This window comes from Parambassis ranga, chromosome 4 (genome assembly GCF_900634625.1).
Source record: "Parambassis ranga chromosome 4, fParRan2.1, whole genome shotgun sequence".
In the NCBI taxonomy this organism is placed as follows: Eukaryota; Metazoa; Chordata; class Actinopteri; family Ambassidae; genus Parambassis; species Parambassis ranga.
This window is the reverse complement of record NC_041025.1, coordinates 18458673-18474852: the sequence shown is the minus strand read 5'-3', so window position 1 is coordinate 18474852 and position 16180 is coordinate 18458673. Positions and strand designations below refer to the sequence as shown.

Here is a 16180-nt window from a genome sequence, read left to right as displayed (position 1 = left end):
CGCCACACTAGGAGATTTCACACACGCAGCGGCTCATCGAGGTCTCGAAACCAGGACCTCTCACGCCAAAAGCAACTGTCATACCCCTACACTACAGGACACAGAGCCACCCTGCTGATCGGGAGGTGACCTCCTGATCGGGAGGTAATGTCCGATTCCGATTGAGTCTAAAATCACGTAATCGGGCCCGATTTCCGATCACGTGATCGGATCGGGACATCCCTAGTTACAAGCAGTTCTTGTTATCAAATTGGTCAAACCCACAAATGTCTACTTAATACAGATGTAACGGTAATCTTATCGCGATATCATGAGAGCAATATCGATATTGTTGTGGACTTGTGACGGTATCAAACGACGGGTCTTTCGAGCAAACAGTGTAGTTTTCTTTCATCAGCGGTGCACCACAGCTGGGAGACTTAAGAACTACAGAGACTATCCGTCCCTTCCATGCCTATCATCCTTTGGCTTAAATTTAGTACCCCGGAAATGCTGGACGTTGGTGTTAGTGGCAAAGGAGAGCTGAGCATGGATGTAGAAGAGGGAGAAGAATTTGAAATTGTGAAAGCTCCAGTGGAGCATTCAGTTTCTCTGTTTTCTGTAGTGGATAACGAGGGGTTCAAAAGGTTAGTGAATACGCTGGAGGCAAAATATAAAATTCCGTCACCGACATACTTCGGTCAAACACTATTACCAGCTCTCTACAATGAGACTAAAGTTAAACAGAGCCTTAAGCAACCAGACTGCTTCTCACTGACCATGGATGGGTGGACTTCACAAGCTACGCAGAGCTACATCACCATCACTACACATATTATGAAAAGTGACTGGGAAATGAAACTTTTGCACAAAGATTAAAAGGTCTTGTTTTTTTCTCAAAACAAGATGTCCCTGTTTCAAAGTGAGGTGACTATATTTTTGCACTTTAAAAGTAACACCAAACCTGTGAGGTTGACTTTGCTGTCTGAAAACTGTGGATGTTCCCGTTTCAAAAGGACGCAACTTTATTTTTATACCTTAAAATGAATGCCAAACCTATAAGGTAGTGTTTTGCAGGGTGTGATCACTTGTGAAAACACTGGCTTGCTCATTGATGAATAATTTTTTTTTAAGTCGAGGTATTATGGCATCATAAATATAATCTATTATCATGGAGTTGTTATCATGATATTATCGTATCGTGAGATTTCGATATTGTTACTTAATTTTCCAGAAGTCTGCAAATAACAACGCAAAAACGCAATCAGCAAAGCAAATTTATATCACTGTTGTTTCTAAATCAACAAATTACTGCGTAATCGTCATCAACATTTTGAGGGCATGTATACTGTCACTTACACTTACATTATCCTAAATCTAATCACATGGGTTCCAAAGGAAAAGCGAGCCAGAAAACAGGAACCGTGCTGTGGAGATAATAAGAGCTGTGATCTTTGTTATTATACCATATGAATCCAGGTCACTGACCAAACATTTGGTTAAGCCCCCATCTCTCTAGGAGATTATCTGTTCTGGCTGGACATGTGAGAAACCATCCCCGGCACATACACTGTACAGTATGTAGGCTAATTCATGCACACCCACCACCACAAATGGCATGTCTGTGTAAATATGCTATGTTGTGATCAAACAACAAACAAAAGTGCACACACACACACACAGCAGTTTGAGGAAGCATCCATGGAATAATTATCCCTCAGTGCTCACGTGGGTCTGGTCTACCTGTCTAATGATTCAGACATGCAGCACAGTACAGTACACCATCTGTGTGTACTTCTGCTTTCTTTGGTATAGTGCAGTACTTTCCACAGGAAACCCTCAGTCACACAGGTGGAACCCACCCAGCCAGAGGTGGATGTCTCCAGACCCAAACATCTCTAGAGATCCACGTAGTTTTACACATGCAGAGAAAAGTAGCATTAAATAGCAAAAAATAGCAGTTTAATACAGTCACAACTCTCACACAACTGATGGGTCTCTGGGTGAGCCAGGTTACCAGAAACTGTATACAGTCAGCATACATCAATGCCTCTTTTTTTTCGATTTGTTCACTGCCAGTCTCCACTGAAGATTAGAGAGTTCTATCAACACCGTTTGCTTCAGAATTCAAATGAATTATAATCTAGGAAAATGCATCACAAGTTTGACGAGATGTTAACTTCCTCATATGTTATGATGACATGTAAAAAACAAAACAATCATCCAAAACCTGCTGTGCAGAAGTTTATCTTTTACAGCCTCAAACATCCTATTCCATGTCACCATATTATGTGAACTCATCAACTAAACTACTTTGTGGTGTGCTCTATTTAAAACTGGCACACGTCCTGACACTTTATGACATCACCAGCTTCCTGTCAACTATACATCTCTCTCTAATTATTCTTTCAGTTCCTTCCTATCCAACTACAATACATGATGCCAAATTATAGCATCCCTATATGGTGTTGTGCCATGTTAAGACTCTGGATTGGTGCCATTTTGACAGTGAGGCACATGGGAAAATATGCATCTCTGTATTGTGATCCTTTACAGGCTAACCCTTCAGCCAGCCCTCATCACTGGTTACATGCCTGAAGAGTTTCCGATGTTTAACCGAAATAAATTAGAATCAAAGATATAACATTTCAAATGTAAGACGTCAAGGTTTTAATGTGTGAGACAAGGCAGCCATATTGGTTGTTTACAAAAGTGTCTGTTGATCACCGACCCTGTATGAGATAAATGTTTGTGATTGGCCAAGAATGGCAAAATAAAAAATCTGTTTGAACAGGAGGGGTCCAGATGTGTTCTGACAGAGCCAATAATACACGAGACATTTAGAAACTGGTAATATGAACTGAATATATGTTGACAAGAAATCACGCATTGGCAACAAAGTCAAATTTACCCGAGTTGCCAGAGGCGGAGGCGATCACAGACCCTTCAATGTCATGCTTTGTTTTTCCTTGGGTCGTTATTGAGCCACATTGACTGGACTATATTTATACTGTGGCTAAAAACAAAAACAGGCATAATAAACAAATTCATAGTAACACTTCCAGACTGATTTGAATGGCAAACTACTTGACTCTCTTAACTGTGCAAATACTGCACGCAACCTAATGCAAACATTACTCTGCAAAAAAAACCATTCAGTACACAGGAGGTGGAAATTATCGTTAGAACATGTGACAGTGCATTCAAACAGATTCCAGCTGGAGCACTACAATATGATGATGAGAAACACACGAGTGACTTGCTTAATGTGTGGGAAATAGGAAGTAAGTCTCACACACGCTGCATAGTGAATAAACACACAGCAAAGACAGGCGCACAGAGACTTGACCGGTGGTGTGTTTGTCAATCAAAGAAATCAATCAGAGTAAAGAAAAAAGCGTGACACTGCATGGCGCGTGTGTGTGTGCGCGCGTGTGTTGATCTGTGTGTCCTAACCTGTGAGCATGGCCATGGTTGGCAGCGTGGAGTTTCCTGATGACTTCCTCACTGAAGTCAAAATGAACCCTTCCTCTGGCACAGGGTGAACGCCGGTGCATTGCCCCGACAACACACATGCACTCATGCACACACTCCCCTGCACACCATCACACACCTAAAGTGCAAAACACGTCAAAGCACACCCAGAGTTAGTGTCAAAAACACATGAATGTCACACACTCTCATAGCGAGTCACTATTAGTAACATGCACTGAACATCACACAACTCACACACAGTTAAATAAAAAAAGGACTACAAAGAAACACAATCGCACACACAGATACACTCCTGTCATTCATGAGAAGCATTACTCATTCAGGCTTTACTGTTACCTATAAAGCCTCTGTTAAAGACACAAAAAGTTACTCAGCAGATTATCCATCAGCCAACCCTCTCCGTGGTACCAGTCAAAGAAGCAAACAGACACCTTCTCCACACACACAATCACACCTCACACACAACTCTTTCAGCCCTCCTTCACACTCTGACACTCTCCACTTTCTCTCTGCGGACTCTTCTCCTCGTCACAGACTATACTTCCTCCCCATGTCGTGTGTATGTGTGTGTGTGTGAGTGTGTGTGTGTGTAGAGCTCTGTTCCCTTCAGCACAGCCCAGCAAAGTAAGGAGAAACATATAAGTTCTGGAGTGGAGTTACTGGAGTGGAGTTGCAATTTATCCATCACTGACTGCCTTGTTAGCTTTAATTAGGCATATATCTTTAGAAAACACACCACAGAACAGACGGCACACTCATGGCTATGCAAGAAATTATTTTACAGTTGTGTTATGTTGATTTAACGAGCTCATTTTCTATGACAGGGTGTAAAAAAACCCTGGAATACACAGAGCATTGTGTAAAAACTGGAGAGGAATTTAATTTCACCACAGTGATTACATACTTGGTACTCAATAATTTTGCTAGAAATGTATATATTTGCTGTAGTCAATAGAGGGTTAATTTACTATAAATTTCACACACCTCTTCTCATGACAATAACCTTATGTGGCATATGTAAACAGCATATAAAGAAGTATTAAATTCCACTTCATTTTTCGATATACGTGTATAAACTACATCTCATTTTGAGGGCATCAGTGAGCTGAGGGTGCATAAACAGAGAGAGAGATGCCATTCCTTGAACCCTTAATACCCTCATTAATATAAAATAATGGTTAGAAATATATAATCATTAAAATAATAATGATCAAATGGCAGAAATATGGGGAGCTTTGTTTCCCCAGACAACGTGGTCTACCTTAACTGTCAGTGTGTGTGTCTATGTGAGAAAGAGGTGGCATCTGGCATCATCACAGGGGGGCCACAATGCCCGTTGACACTGTACAGTATACTGCTACCTAAGCCCACGGTTCATCACAACCGTGATGACAGGCCTGTGATATTTAGGAGCACATACAGTACATAATGTGCTAGATAAATAAGCAAGCATAACTAGAAGCAAATAGGAAATAAACAAGTGCAATTTAATTTTTGGCCACAATTTATTTTAATGAATTTAAATTTTCCAAAATAAAAAAAATAACAAATGTCTGGAATAAAAAGTGTTAATGGTTGCATGAGTACCTCTGACCTTTAATGGGTTTCACTTCTTGTAAGAGTAGTAACATGACACATGGAGGAGTTTCTTTTAACTGCGTCCCGACAAGCTTCCTTGTCATTTGTTAATTTTGCATGATTCAGAAAGATGACACATAAAACAGGTGCCTACAAAAAACACATAACTAGAGGAGACCTAAATCTGAATCACAACACTTTACTGTCCTCTCTCACTGCAGCTCGCCACACGGCCTCTCAACGTACACAAAGACGGGAGAGGCGGATGATGTGACAGCCACAGGGCTGTATGTATTGTGTGAGACAAAAGCAGTGGCAAGTCTCCTCCATGACCTCCATTGTTCAGCATAGAAGAAAAACATATAGAACAAGCTCCTCCCCGCACTGTATTTATGGTTTATGATACACCACGGCCCACAGTGTTAACCAGGCAGCCATTTTTATACATAAAACAAAATCTCTGGAGTAATGCGATTATCAGAAGTGATATGTTTATTCTAGTCACCCTTTTAAAAACTTCATAAAGAGCCTTTCTGTTTAAACTAAATCTGCGTGTGTCTTACATAACTTGACGGCATCACAGCAAATCTCTCTAACATGAAAGAGACATCTGCCTCCACCTCATCACATGATCTGTAAATCCTCACTATAACGGACCACAAAACTATACAATTACACACAATTATGGCTTCCACACACTGTTCTCTATTAAATAAAGTCTAGTAAGCCCAGTGAAAGTCAGCATGCATCACACATAAAGGTAAGAAAACAATGACGATTTAAATAATTAGCAACTAACACAGAGCCTTTGCAATAAAACCTGACTGTTTATAAGCTGCGGACCTGCTGCTGTCATTTATTCCATTATTAAACCTCAAACATAAAGTCAACACCATGGCATCACACAGCCTCAGTAAAATAACAAATACTTGGCTGTGTTTAGCAGCTGCTAATTATAGTGTCAGAAGGTATGTGTTGTTGTAAAACCTGCTTTCTGCACTAATGGGTGGGGCCCAGGCCCCAGGCATAAGATTTATTCTCACACTTCCTCCTACATTACATTAAAATATGCTCTTCTGGCTGGTTTCTCTCCCTAATGTATAAAAAAACATTTTGTCAAGCAGGGCAGGACACCTCAATAAACACCAGATGGCGCCATTTCTTTCAATAGAAAAACAAACCTCACTGTGTCCTGTCTACTATGGTCCAGTAGATGGCAGTATGTTCACTGTATTCAGCCTGGAGTTGAGCGATAGATCTCACACTTACAGGATGTGACATGCAGGATGTGCTACCAGATGAGTCGTGCCCTGTGGAAAGCACTCAGAGCCGGCGATGCACACAGGAGCGCTTTCAAATGTTTCAAATTTCACGTTGGATCAGAATGACAGCGATAATGCTTCAGAGCAGAGGCTGTGGTTGTAAACACACTGCAACAAAGTAACACCCACCATCACACAGCCATAATTATGAATCAGGATGATAGGAGGGGGCGTGGAGTGAAAGTGGGAACTCGATACTTGTCTGCACACCTGTAATTACACCGCAGATGTGTTTCTTTTTAACTAACTTTTGGAAGTTTCTGATCTTTACTTGGGAAATGAGGAAGTCTGTCATTTGAATACAAAAGCAAGCTAAATATGCACCACACCACTTTTTTCAACCTGGACATCAAAGAGCTTTTCACATAGAAGCCATAATTAAATATTGACAGCTAAAAAGTAGCCTGTCAAAATATTGCTCCTCAGACTTGGCCCTGTGATTTAAATTGATTTAAGGCTGCGGAGGAGAAAACAAACAAAAGACTTCAGCAAAAAAAATGTGGTTTAGAATAGATTTTCAGATGTATTTGACAGAACCTGACAGGCACAACATCACCTCTGACATGAGAGCTGTCTCTCTTGTACAAACACACACACTCATATTAAATCAGGATCAAACCACAGGCTTGATCCCTGAGAGCTACGTAAATATAAACTCAAAGAAACATAAAGTTCATGAGGGCAGAGTGAGAGAAAAATACAAATAACTGCGAAAGGAAGGACATGTAGTAACCTTCAGGGGAGTGAAAAAAGATACGATAATCCTTTATTAGGCACACAGTGGGGGAATTCACAGAGCTGCAGCAGCAGAGAAGTGGAAGAAAATAGCACAGTGCCAAATCGGGAAAAAGTCCTACGAGTAAATGCTAAATCAAATATCAGAGAGGTAACAACACAAACATCATTCCTGACTTGACATAATGAGCTTGAGTGGTAATCAATACAGAATAAATAAAGCTCTCTGACTCTCTGATAACATAAAGGAGTAAAGAATCAGCAAAATTAAAAATGTCCAAGACTCTGATCAGTCTGGACAAAATCAATCACATCATCTAGAGCCCTTTTATGTGGAGGGTGGGCATCACCTGGTTTTTACCTGACAAGTATAGCAGGTGGCAGTGCACTGTAAGTACCTGGATGATGTACTCAAATGGCCTCAAGCAGGAGCAGAAGAGAAGAGATCAACAACCAATTATCACGTGTGAAAATGCAGCAGAGGTAAAATGCTGAACACCGCACCATCCTCAACATCTAAAAGTATGGATGTTATACTGTTGTCAGATAACAGATGGGTTAATTTATCAGTCTGTAATGTGTCCATACCACAAAACGCAGCAGCCAGTGATCTGAAACCTTTCTCACACCCTGAACTTCTGTCGGAATCGGAAGCATCCATCAAAATGAAGCATGCTGATAGAATCTAAAATTGGATGGCCATTAAGGCTGACTAACCCCAAGCAGAACTAAAGTGCCATGTTACTGCTCTGTCAGATGGGAACAAGCTTTTTATCCTCTATTTTTGACTCATCAAGAGCATAGATTTTTGTTCATTTTTCATTAGAGAAGAAAATAATAAAAACCAATAAAATAAGTATTAGATAATTTAAAGTACACAAAATTCATAGATTTGTTATTTTGCGCTAGTAAATTAACTCACTAAGTTATGTGATGACATGAAACATAGCTGTGAAGTGAAGGTTTAGGTGCCACCGATGCAGAACAAAACAAACCATCCGTTTGTAGCCATGGTAACAACAGCTTCCTTCCTGTGTCTGAGTTTTAGGGCAACCCACAGTTTAAATATACATAACCTTCCACTTAATAAGAAGTGCCCTCCACAGATGTGACATCACTTGGAGTGACGCTTCACGGTGCATATTTTAATCATCACCACTTCTCTATTGCTGACTGTAAATTTACTCCAGCATCATAGGTAAGGCTGTTGTTGAGTCACCACGGAAACTCAAAACAAAAAAACACACACTGATGTCTGAGGCCGGCTTCTAGTGTGAACATCACTCTAAGCAATTCATCCATTCACTCACAGATCACTTATAGCTTCCAGTGGCATTTATCCAAATAGAGAGGATAAGCTAAGAAGCAGATAGGAGATGATAAGCCCTTCACATCCACAAGCTGCCATTTGATTGTGTGATAGAGGAAGAATCTGTCACAACATCACCACCCCCCGCCCTCACTATCAAATCTAATTCCCCTCTCTGCAAAAAAGGGAACTGCAGCCATCCACCCTGTGATTAACCTAATCCCTTCACAGAGCAGTGCTCCTCCTCAGTGCCAGCTCCACAACGTATTTGACGTCAGCAGCACTCACACTGTGATAACCAGGGGGCACACACTGAAAAGAAATGTGTGAATTTTAAGCAGCGCACAGCGTAACATCACTACTCTGTGAAATAGGGTACAAGAGAAACAGCTATGTTAAAAAAAAACACAAACAAACAAATGTAACAATGCCTTATATGTCCAATTATCGTTGCTTTAGAGGCCCAAATGGGAGAGAAATGATCCATATAATCATCTCCAGCAGATCTATTTTTCTATGAATACTTTAAAACTTCACATATAATAGTTGAATTGGAAAATAAGAAATAATAGCAGTGCCACCAGCTTCCTCATCTGTGCACGTTTGGTGTGATGGATTCAAAAGACAAAAACGTTAAAATGGAGGACATCAGTTATCCTTCTCTGCAAAAAAAACCTTACCAAACCAATCAGATCTCTTCTCTCCTTCATCACACCTTTAACATGCACATAGCTGCCAGGAAGTTCTCACGGGATGCTGATTGGTTGAAGCTTGGCACTGCCAAACTTACATCATACCGTATGATGTAAGTTTCTGTGATCTTTGCAAATGCTCATGTGCACTAAAAATTTTTTTTTGAAAAAAATCATGGATGAAATCGAAATCGCAATATTTGCCAGAAAAATCACAATTCAATTTATTCTTAAAATCATTCAGCATTACTTGGCAGGATTTATTGTGGTGTGAGCTCACAATCACACAAATCTCTGTATCAAGGTCTGCTCCACAGTTGAAACAGGTTTCTGTGCGAATTTTAGATTTGCTCACCAAAATGGAACTTTTTTTTTAAAGAGAAGAGGATTTGCACAGATTAATTTCACCTTCCTGTGATGTTTTAAATCCTGTTATGATATGAAGCTTGGTATCAGTTTGGTCTCCATTCATTGTGAAGAGAAAGGGGGGTGGGGGGGCAATTAGCATCCACCAAATGCTTCTCCTGTCAAATCCACAAATCCATACAGCCTTTAGAGGAGGGTATGCCATAATGATGTCAGTAAATTCCTCTAAAGAATATGGTATTTTTGTTCTTGCTTTGAATACAGCTGGGTGTGCAGGAAGAAGCTGTTTCTTCTGAACAGCACAGGTAGACTGCAATGAAACAGATTATTTCTGCATATTAGGTTATTGATGACATTTTTCTACTATACTGCAAAGGATGTGCCACTGTTTTGTTTATCATGTGCATTTATTACTGGATCTTTATGCAGTTTTTTCTAGGAAGTCTCATGTGTCTGTCCTGGTGAGAATATTTAAGGCTGAGAACATCGTAGATGGCGTGTGTTAGGGTGAGAGGGCCTGACCCTGATAAGGAAGACAGCCGGGTTCCAGTTCCTCTCCGGCTGGCTCTAAAACGCAGTGTCTTTTTTATCTGGTCCATCTCTACCTGTCAGGCTACAGGATACGTAGGAGTGCTAATCCACAAAGTGGTTCAAAACAATGATTCACTTCAGGTTGAACAGATCAAGCAGAATACCTGAGGTAAAGTTCATCAGCTGTGTACACACATCACTTGTTCAGAACATGCTTTTTGGAATGAGCACAAACTAACCTGAAGTCACAACAAAAAACATTTCAGTGACTTTGGAGCAATAACTAATCCTACTTTAGGCTACATTTAGGTTAATTATCTAAATTGAGTTAATTGCGCTAGCTGAGCCTTTACAGAATTATACAATTAGACTGGGTGCCACTGAAATCCCCTCAGAGGAAATGTTTCTCACATTAATTAATCTCACATTTCACAGAGACAACTTGAGAAGCACAAAGCCACTTACTGTAGGGTTTAGACTGGCTTACAGACTATCTGAACCTGCACAGCCCTCTTTAGATGTGTTGTATAGATCCCCCTTAGAGACGGTAAACACATATATAGAAATTAAATACATGCATGCATTATTGAGTTTATATGGGTGGAAGTGCGTGAAAAAGGAAAAAGAGATACTAGGTAAGGCAAAGACGCAGGATACAGAAACAATTTTCTATCCTCCTGTCCACCGAGGCCATTTTCTTGCTGCTAAAAGTGTTATCTGCAATTTCCAGCAATGATCTACACACAGCACACCACTGAGCTACCACTACAAAGGACTGAGTCTAATGAGAATGACACACTGTGAAGGAAACATGGCACCAATGGGTATATGTCAACATTACATTACTTCTCTAATAAAATATCCCATATGAATTATTTATGTTGGCTTACCTGGAGGTGAAGAAAGACACAACATCTTTATTTACAGAGCACGGACTACAATCAAGCAATAGCTTAACAAGTGATTGGATGACCCATGTGTCGATAAGATCAATCAATTAACCACAGGCCGCGGTCATAACTGGCCCCAAAAAACAAGGCTATCTAGGGGAAAAGAACTGCAGCCTCTGGATGAATAAATCCAGCATAGCCATGTGCATCAGCCCCAAGGTGTGTTTGACAAGCCAGCCAGACCATTGTCCCATGGACTAAAGTTACTGGTAGTTGCTTACAGGTCCAAACAACTGTTGCTCAGGCCAAATGTGCATAGCTTAAGCCCTAAGATGAATATAACACCAGCATGCAGTCTCATAAGAATCCAGAATCCTGAATGACTTTTGTTGCCTAAACCACAGACTGGAATTTAGGAAGCCCATCCTCTGCAGCTCATAAATCATGTTTCATTCAGCCTCTGAGCACTGTCATCATGTTGTCATTGACACGCGTGTTCACACATACTCAATCTGACACACCAACACTGTGAAGAGCGGCAGTAACAAAGTCGATTCCCCACTTTTCTTTTATCTTCACATACCAAACCCAGGAGTGACGACGAGAGCAGAAGGGGCTGATGGGAACGTCCAGTCTGGATGACGTCATCATCATCCTCACGGGTTACCCATGTGACCGAAAATCACTTTGTTTCTTGTTTATTGTTCTCTGTGAGTCTCAACTCAATAACTTACTTGATTTGATTCATCGATGATGAAAGCGTAAGACTGGTTTTATTGAACCAATCTTAAGTAGCAGCAGACACACAGACGTTGCATCCTGGGATCCCACTGCGGACGGTCACAAGAAATTAAAAAAGAAATAAAAAATGAGAGTGGCCACAGAAAATCACCCTGTATGCCAATTCCAATCACCTCTCAGGTACAGCAGGTCAGCAGCTTTAAAGCAGACAAAAAAGTGGGTTAAAGCCGCTTTAAAAACAATCCTCATCCTGCTGTTGAGGGGGAAAAGCTGCCAAAATCCTCAAGTTTTAATGCCAGCTTGTAAAAATAAAACAAAACAACAAGACAAGACTAAGCAAAAAAGAAAATCACCAAGCAGAAAAATAAAAAAAATATGTATGTCACTTATAATCCACTATACACGAGCATATTTAGGGCATCCGTTCCACGCTGGTTCCCCACGGAGCGTCCAGAGTCTCTGCCTGTCCCTGTCCCTGGTGAAATTGAGTCTGTTCTTCTTTTGAGCGCCTCTGTCTCAGTTCAGGTCGGCCGGGCCTCGTACAGGTCACATTTCATGGATGATCTCTGATCCCCCCCCCCACTCCCGAGTTACTAAGGTGTATATTCACATGGGTCATAACAACAATTGCTAAAACAATTTGGTTGCCTTGGTAACTGTAACAACAACAGCCGCTGCTCGAATCATTCCTCTGACTTTAAAATTAAAAGTTCCGCACACTTTTGGCATTACAGTCCTCTGCTTTATGTAACAATAGATTCCTCTGTTTGGAGGGCTGGGTTGAAAACAATGATTAAATTTTCCACCTAATAAAGGAGCAGTTCAGCTCTAACGCTGAGCCAATCTGCTCAGAGATGTTTCTTATCTGTTTCTTTGAAAGAACAAGAATACATCATCAATTTTTAAATGGGCTGAACAGCACAGGCCTTCAGCTACAATACCTATCTCACCTTAGCCTGGACAACATGTCGGGGTGTTTTTTTTTTAATCAAATGACGCTTCAGTTGTAAAGTAATCACCTCCTTTGGCAACAACATGCAAAACGAATCCCACTCTTATTGGTTTCCTTTCTCGTGTTACCCGACCACAACCATGTCAGCCTCACTGTACATGCTGATCGGCCATGCACACAGCAACAACACGCGCTATGGGAGGCGATAAGGACCCGCAGCAACAAATCCAACCCGAGGAGCACTTTTCAAAACACACACACACACATTGAGAGGAACTACGCATTTCAAAACCCGCCACCATACTGGCTGATGTGCAGCTTGACACTTGAGACCGCACATATCAAATAGCATTCAGCGAGCAAAAACACCTGCAGCTGAATACGAAATCTGTTTTTACACTGGAGCCCACTTTGCTAGTCCATTCAAAGTGCCTCTATAAAAACAGCATGTGAAACTGCCTAGCAACAAGTGGGTTCAATGGCACTTGACTCATGGCTCTGTGTGGTCGGCCATTGTTTGCTTTGAAAGCCGGCACTTTCTCACTGCGTTCAGTGTGCTGTTCACTCGGGAAATGATTCTCTGAAAAAGGACGGCACAGGAGAAGCTTACATGACGTAAGGATCAATATATTAAAACAGAAAGGCCAGAAATATCAGAGGCCATTCATTAATCCAGCTCCATCTGCATCAAAGCCTGTAAGACTGAAGCTTGATGACTAAATCAGCAACAAACCTTAAAAATAAGGCGTTAAAGGTGAGAGATGACATTTCTAACCACTGCAAGTATATTTCCATAGGGTCATACCACCTGATTTAATGTGATCTCTGATAAAACAAGCCAAGACTTTATAATAATAAACGGAGCACTCTCTCTCTCTCTTTTTTGCTCTCCGTCTCTCTGTGACTGACATGTGCACCTCCTGCTTATTGGCAAAAACTCATAGATGGAGCGTGATTCAAAGTTCAGCTAACTCACATGCACACATACACACACCTACACACAAACAAGCACACATACACACACTTCATCTCAAAACAAAGACAGACAGTTGTGAATATTTTCACAAATGTACAATTTAGAGCTAAAAACACACGTCGTGACTTAAAACGCGCCTCAACTGGGACATTCTTCAAACAGCCAGACGAGAGGAAAAAAAAAATGTGTCAAACCTCTCCGAGGTAAGATACACAACAAGCAGGCAGACTCCGCTGATGAGCTGCATACTATAGTAAGCCTTTTAGTCATCTAGCTATAGATAGACAAATACTGCTATGCAATTAGACCATGCTGGAAATGAGATGAGATAAAAGCCAAGTGTTTCCCAGTAAAGTTGCATCTGACCTGCCTTGCTCTGAAGTGAAGGGGGATTATTGGTCATCATGCAATAGAGGCCAGTGCTTGGAGTTACTATTTAGAGTCACTGTATAATCACTAATGCATTGTTTTTATGCCTGGATAATTTTCACATTTTTATTTTTCATTTCTATAAATAGAGTCTTAAGCTAAATTGAATGGAGGTCCTTTTTTATCTGAGCAAATTTTACCACAGAACAAATCAAGTGAGTGCCTCTTAATCCCAGTCATGCATATTAATGTGGAAATTAGATGCTTTCCAAGTTAAGGTATTATTTATGATATAAGACTCCCTTCCTATTACTGCTGTCAGGTCACATACTGAAAGAAAAAAGCCACCACCGCTGTGACTGCCGATGCATGTCACGGTCCGCCGCCGCCACCACCCCCCCAGCATCGACCTGTAGGTTCTGATTCCTCATGGTTTCCCCACAGGGGGGGCCGCATTGATCTCACTCTGCTCTCACTTTCTTTGGCATTAAATTATGCTTCGCAGGGAGCGACACGAAACCTTTAGCCCTTAACACCAAAATAAAATCTATACTCTCATTCCATCCCAATTAAAATGTCCTCAGTCAATATGTGAGTTTGCTGAGTGCAATGCAGTCAACATGCAAAATATAAGGAGAGCAGATGTCATTCATCTGCACCTGATCAAAGAAAAAACAGTTATATTTAGGTTAACTATAATCAATATCAGAACCAATAATATATTAGAAACATTATTTCCTGAGGGGTCTGCTAACGCTCTGAGTCACAATCAGACCCTGTTACAAATGCCACAAAGGCCACCGATGACATCACCGCAGCTCAACATAAAGGATGCACAATGTTATCATCACTGGGGTCCTGTATAGACCTCATTTCACACATACCATCTCCACATGTGTGTCGTTCCACATGTTAAAGCCTGAGCGTGCATGCACACGTCGTGCCTCCGTCTATGTGTGTGTGTGTGTGTACGGGTGTGCACATGTAGGAATGTGTGTTTTCACAAGGTGTGTCTGTATATGTCAGTGTGACGCACATGGTTACCAGCAAACATTGCTGTCTGGTTGCCATGGTTGTTAGTTTCAACAAAGCTGTGCTTCAAATAGCTTCCTGTATCTCCTTTCCATCTGCACCTCCTGCCTTTCCTCTCCTCTTCCTATCGCTCCTTTTTTGTCATTTCTTTTTGTCCACTTTGCCCCTCATCCTGTCCGTGAGATACAGCCTTCTATTTTTTTTATCTTTATTGGTCTGATCTCTAGTTTTTCTACATTTCTGTATTCTATTTGTCTTATTTAATTGGTAATTGTTCCTTTAATTTTGTTATCATGCGTGCAGTTATCTCATTTCCTTTTATTATCACTGTGTGCGTCTGTTTTTGTGAGCAGCTCTGTGTCTTATTTCTATCTTTGTCTTTGAGACAAACATGCAGTGGCTTACAACAAAGGCTTGCAGCCTATTTTTTGATACGTCTAAGTTTGTGTTCCTTCAAATAACAACAAATAAATGGACCACTTGGGATTTTGCTGCTGCCTAATCTTAAGTTCTCTCTTTGACAGGTTTGTTAGCTCTGTCATAACTGCGGGGTAGAAACACCACTTAGTACATACTGGGGCCATTTTCATGTCACCCACCAGACCCGGCTGTCTCTGTTTAAGTGCTTTCCATGTTTCATGACTCTATCTATAGCCAGCCATTCATCAATCCTGTGTTGTATGCTACTTTAAGCTATTTAATTCCGCATTAGACGTTCTTGGAAATGTGTAATCTTGTTTTCTAATATGTCCCCTGAGTTGAGTAGGAAATACGATTTGACAATAGAACATTGATTTTCCAGGAAATTCAAAGTTCCTGGTTGCCATTGAATGCAGCATAAGGTTGCACAAGCCTGAAGACAATCCCACGGTGCCCCAAACAAAGAGGAAGGTCGCTGTCTTTTACAGTGCTAACACACAAACAACACAATCACACCTTCTGATCATTTAGAGGTTTGACAGTCAGCTGGAGCCTCCTGTCCAGGACCCTGAGAGAAGCTTTCCCACGGAGACTGAGCAGTGTGATGCCCTAATAATTGGAACACACCCTCTGGTTCTTTATTAGAAAAAAAACAGGAAACAGCAGGACTGTGGGAACTGCAACATCATCCACCACCATACAGCTGTCTCTTTAAGAAGAAATACATTTTTTCCAGCATAATATCAGAGCATGTTCAGCATACATTAACCCTTACCGTACAGACTTCTGACAG

The 16180-nt window shown here is 41.0% G+C and overlaps 1 protein-coding gene across 4 annotated transcripts in view; it reads right to left on the bottom strand.

Annotated features, from left to right (window-relative positions):
- pde4ba (phosphodiesterase 4B, cAMP-specific a) overlaps nucleotides 1–16180 on the bottom strand; it is a 143415-nt gene that overhangs the window by 55787 nt on the left and 71448 nt on the right. Inside the window, exons 1-2 of one of the 4 annotated variants that reach the window (XM_028404523.1) lie at nucleotides 3811–4015; nucleotides 3436–3592 (exon numbers count right to left, since the gene is read on the bottom strand). The exons of 2 other annotated variants lie outside the window; for them this stretch is intronic. In XM_028404523.1, coding sequence (XP_028260324.1) covers nucleotides 3436–3554 — 119 coding nt within the window. In that variant the 5' untranslated portion in view covers nucleotides 3555–3592; nucleotides 3811–4015. Of the gene's footprint in view, nucleotides 1–3435; nucleotides 4016–16180 lie in introns of those variants that run through there. One more of the 4 variants, XM_028404522.1, reaches the window with a different exon arrangement.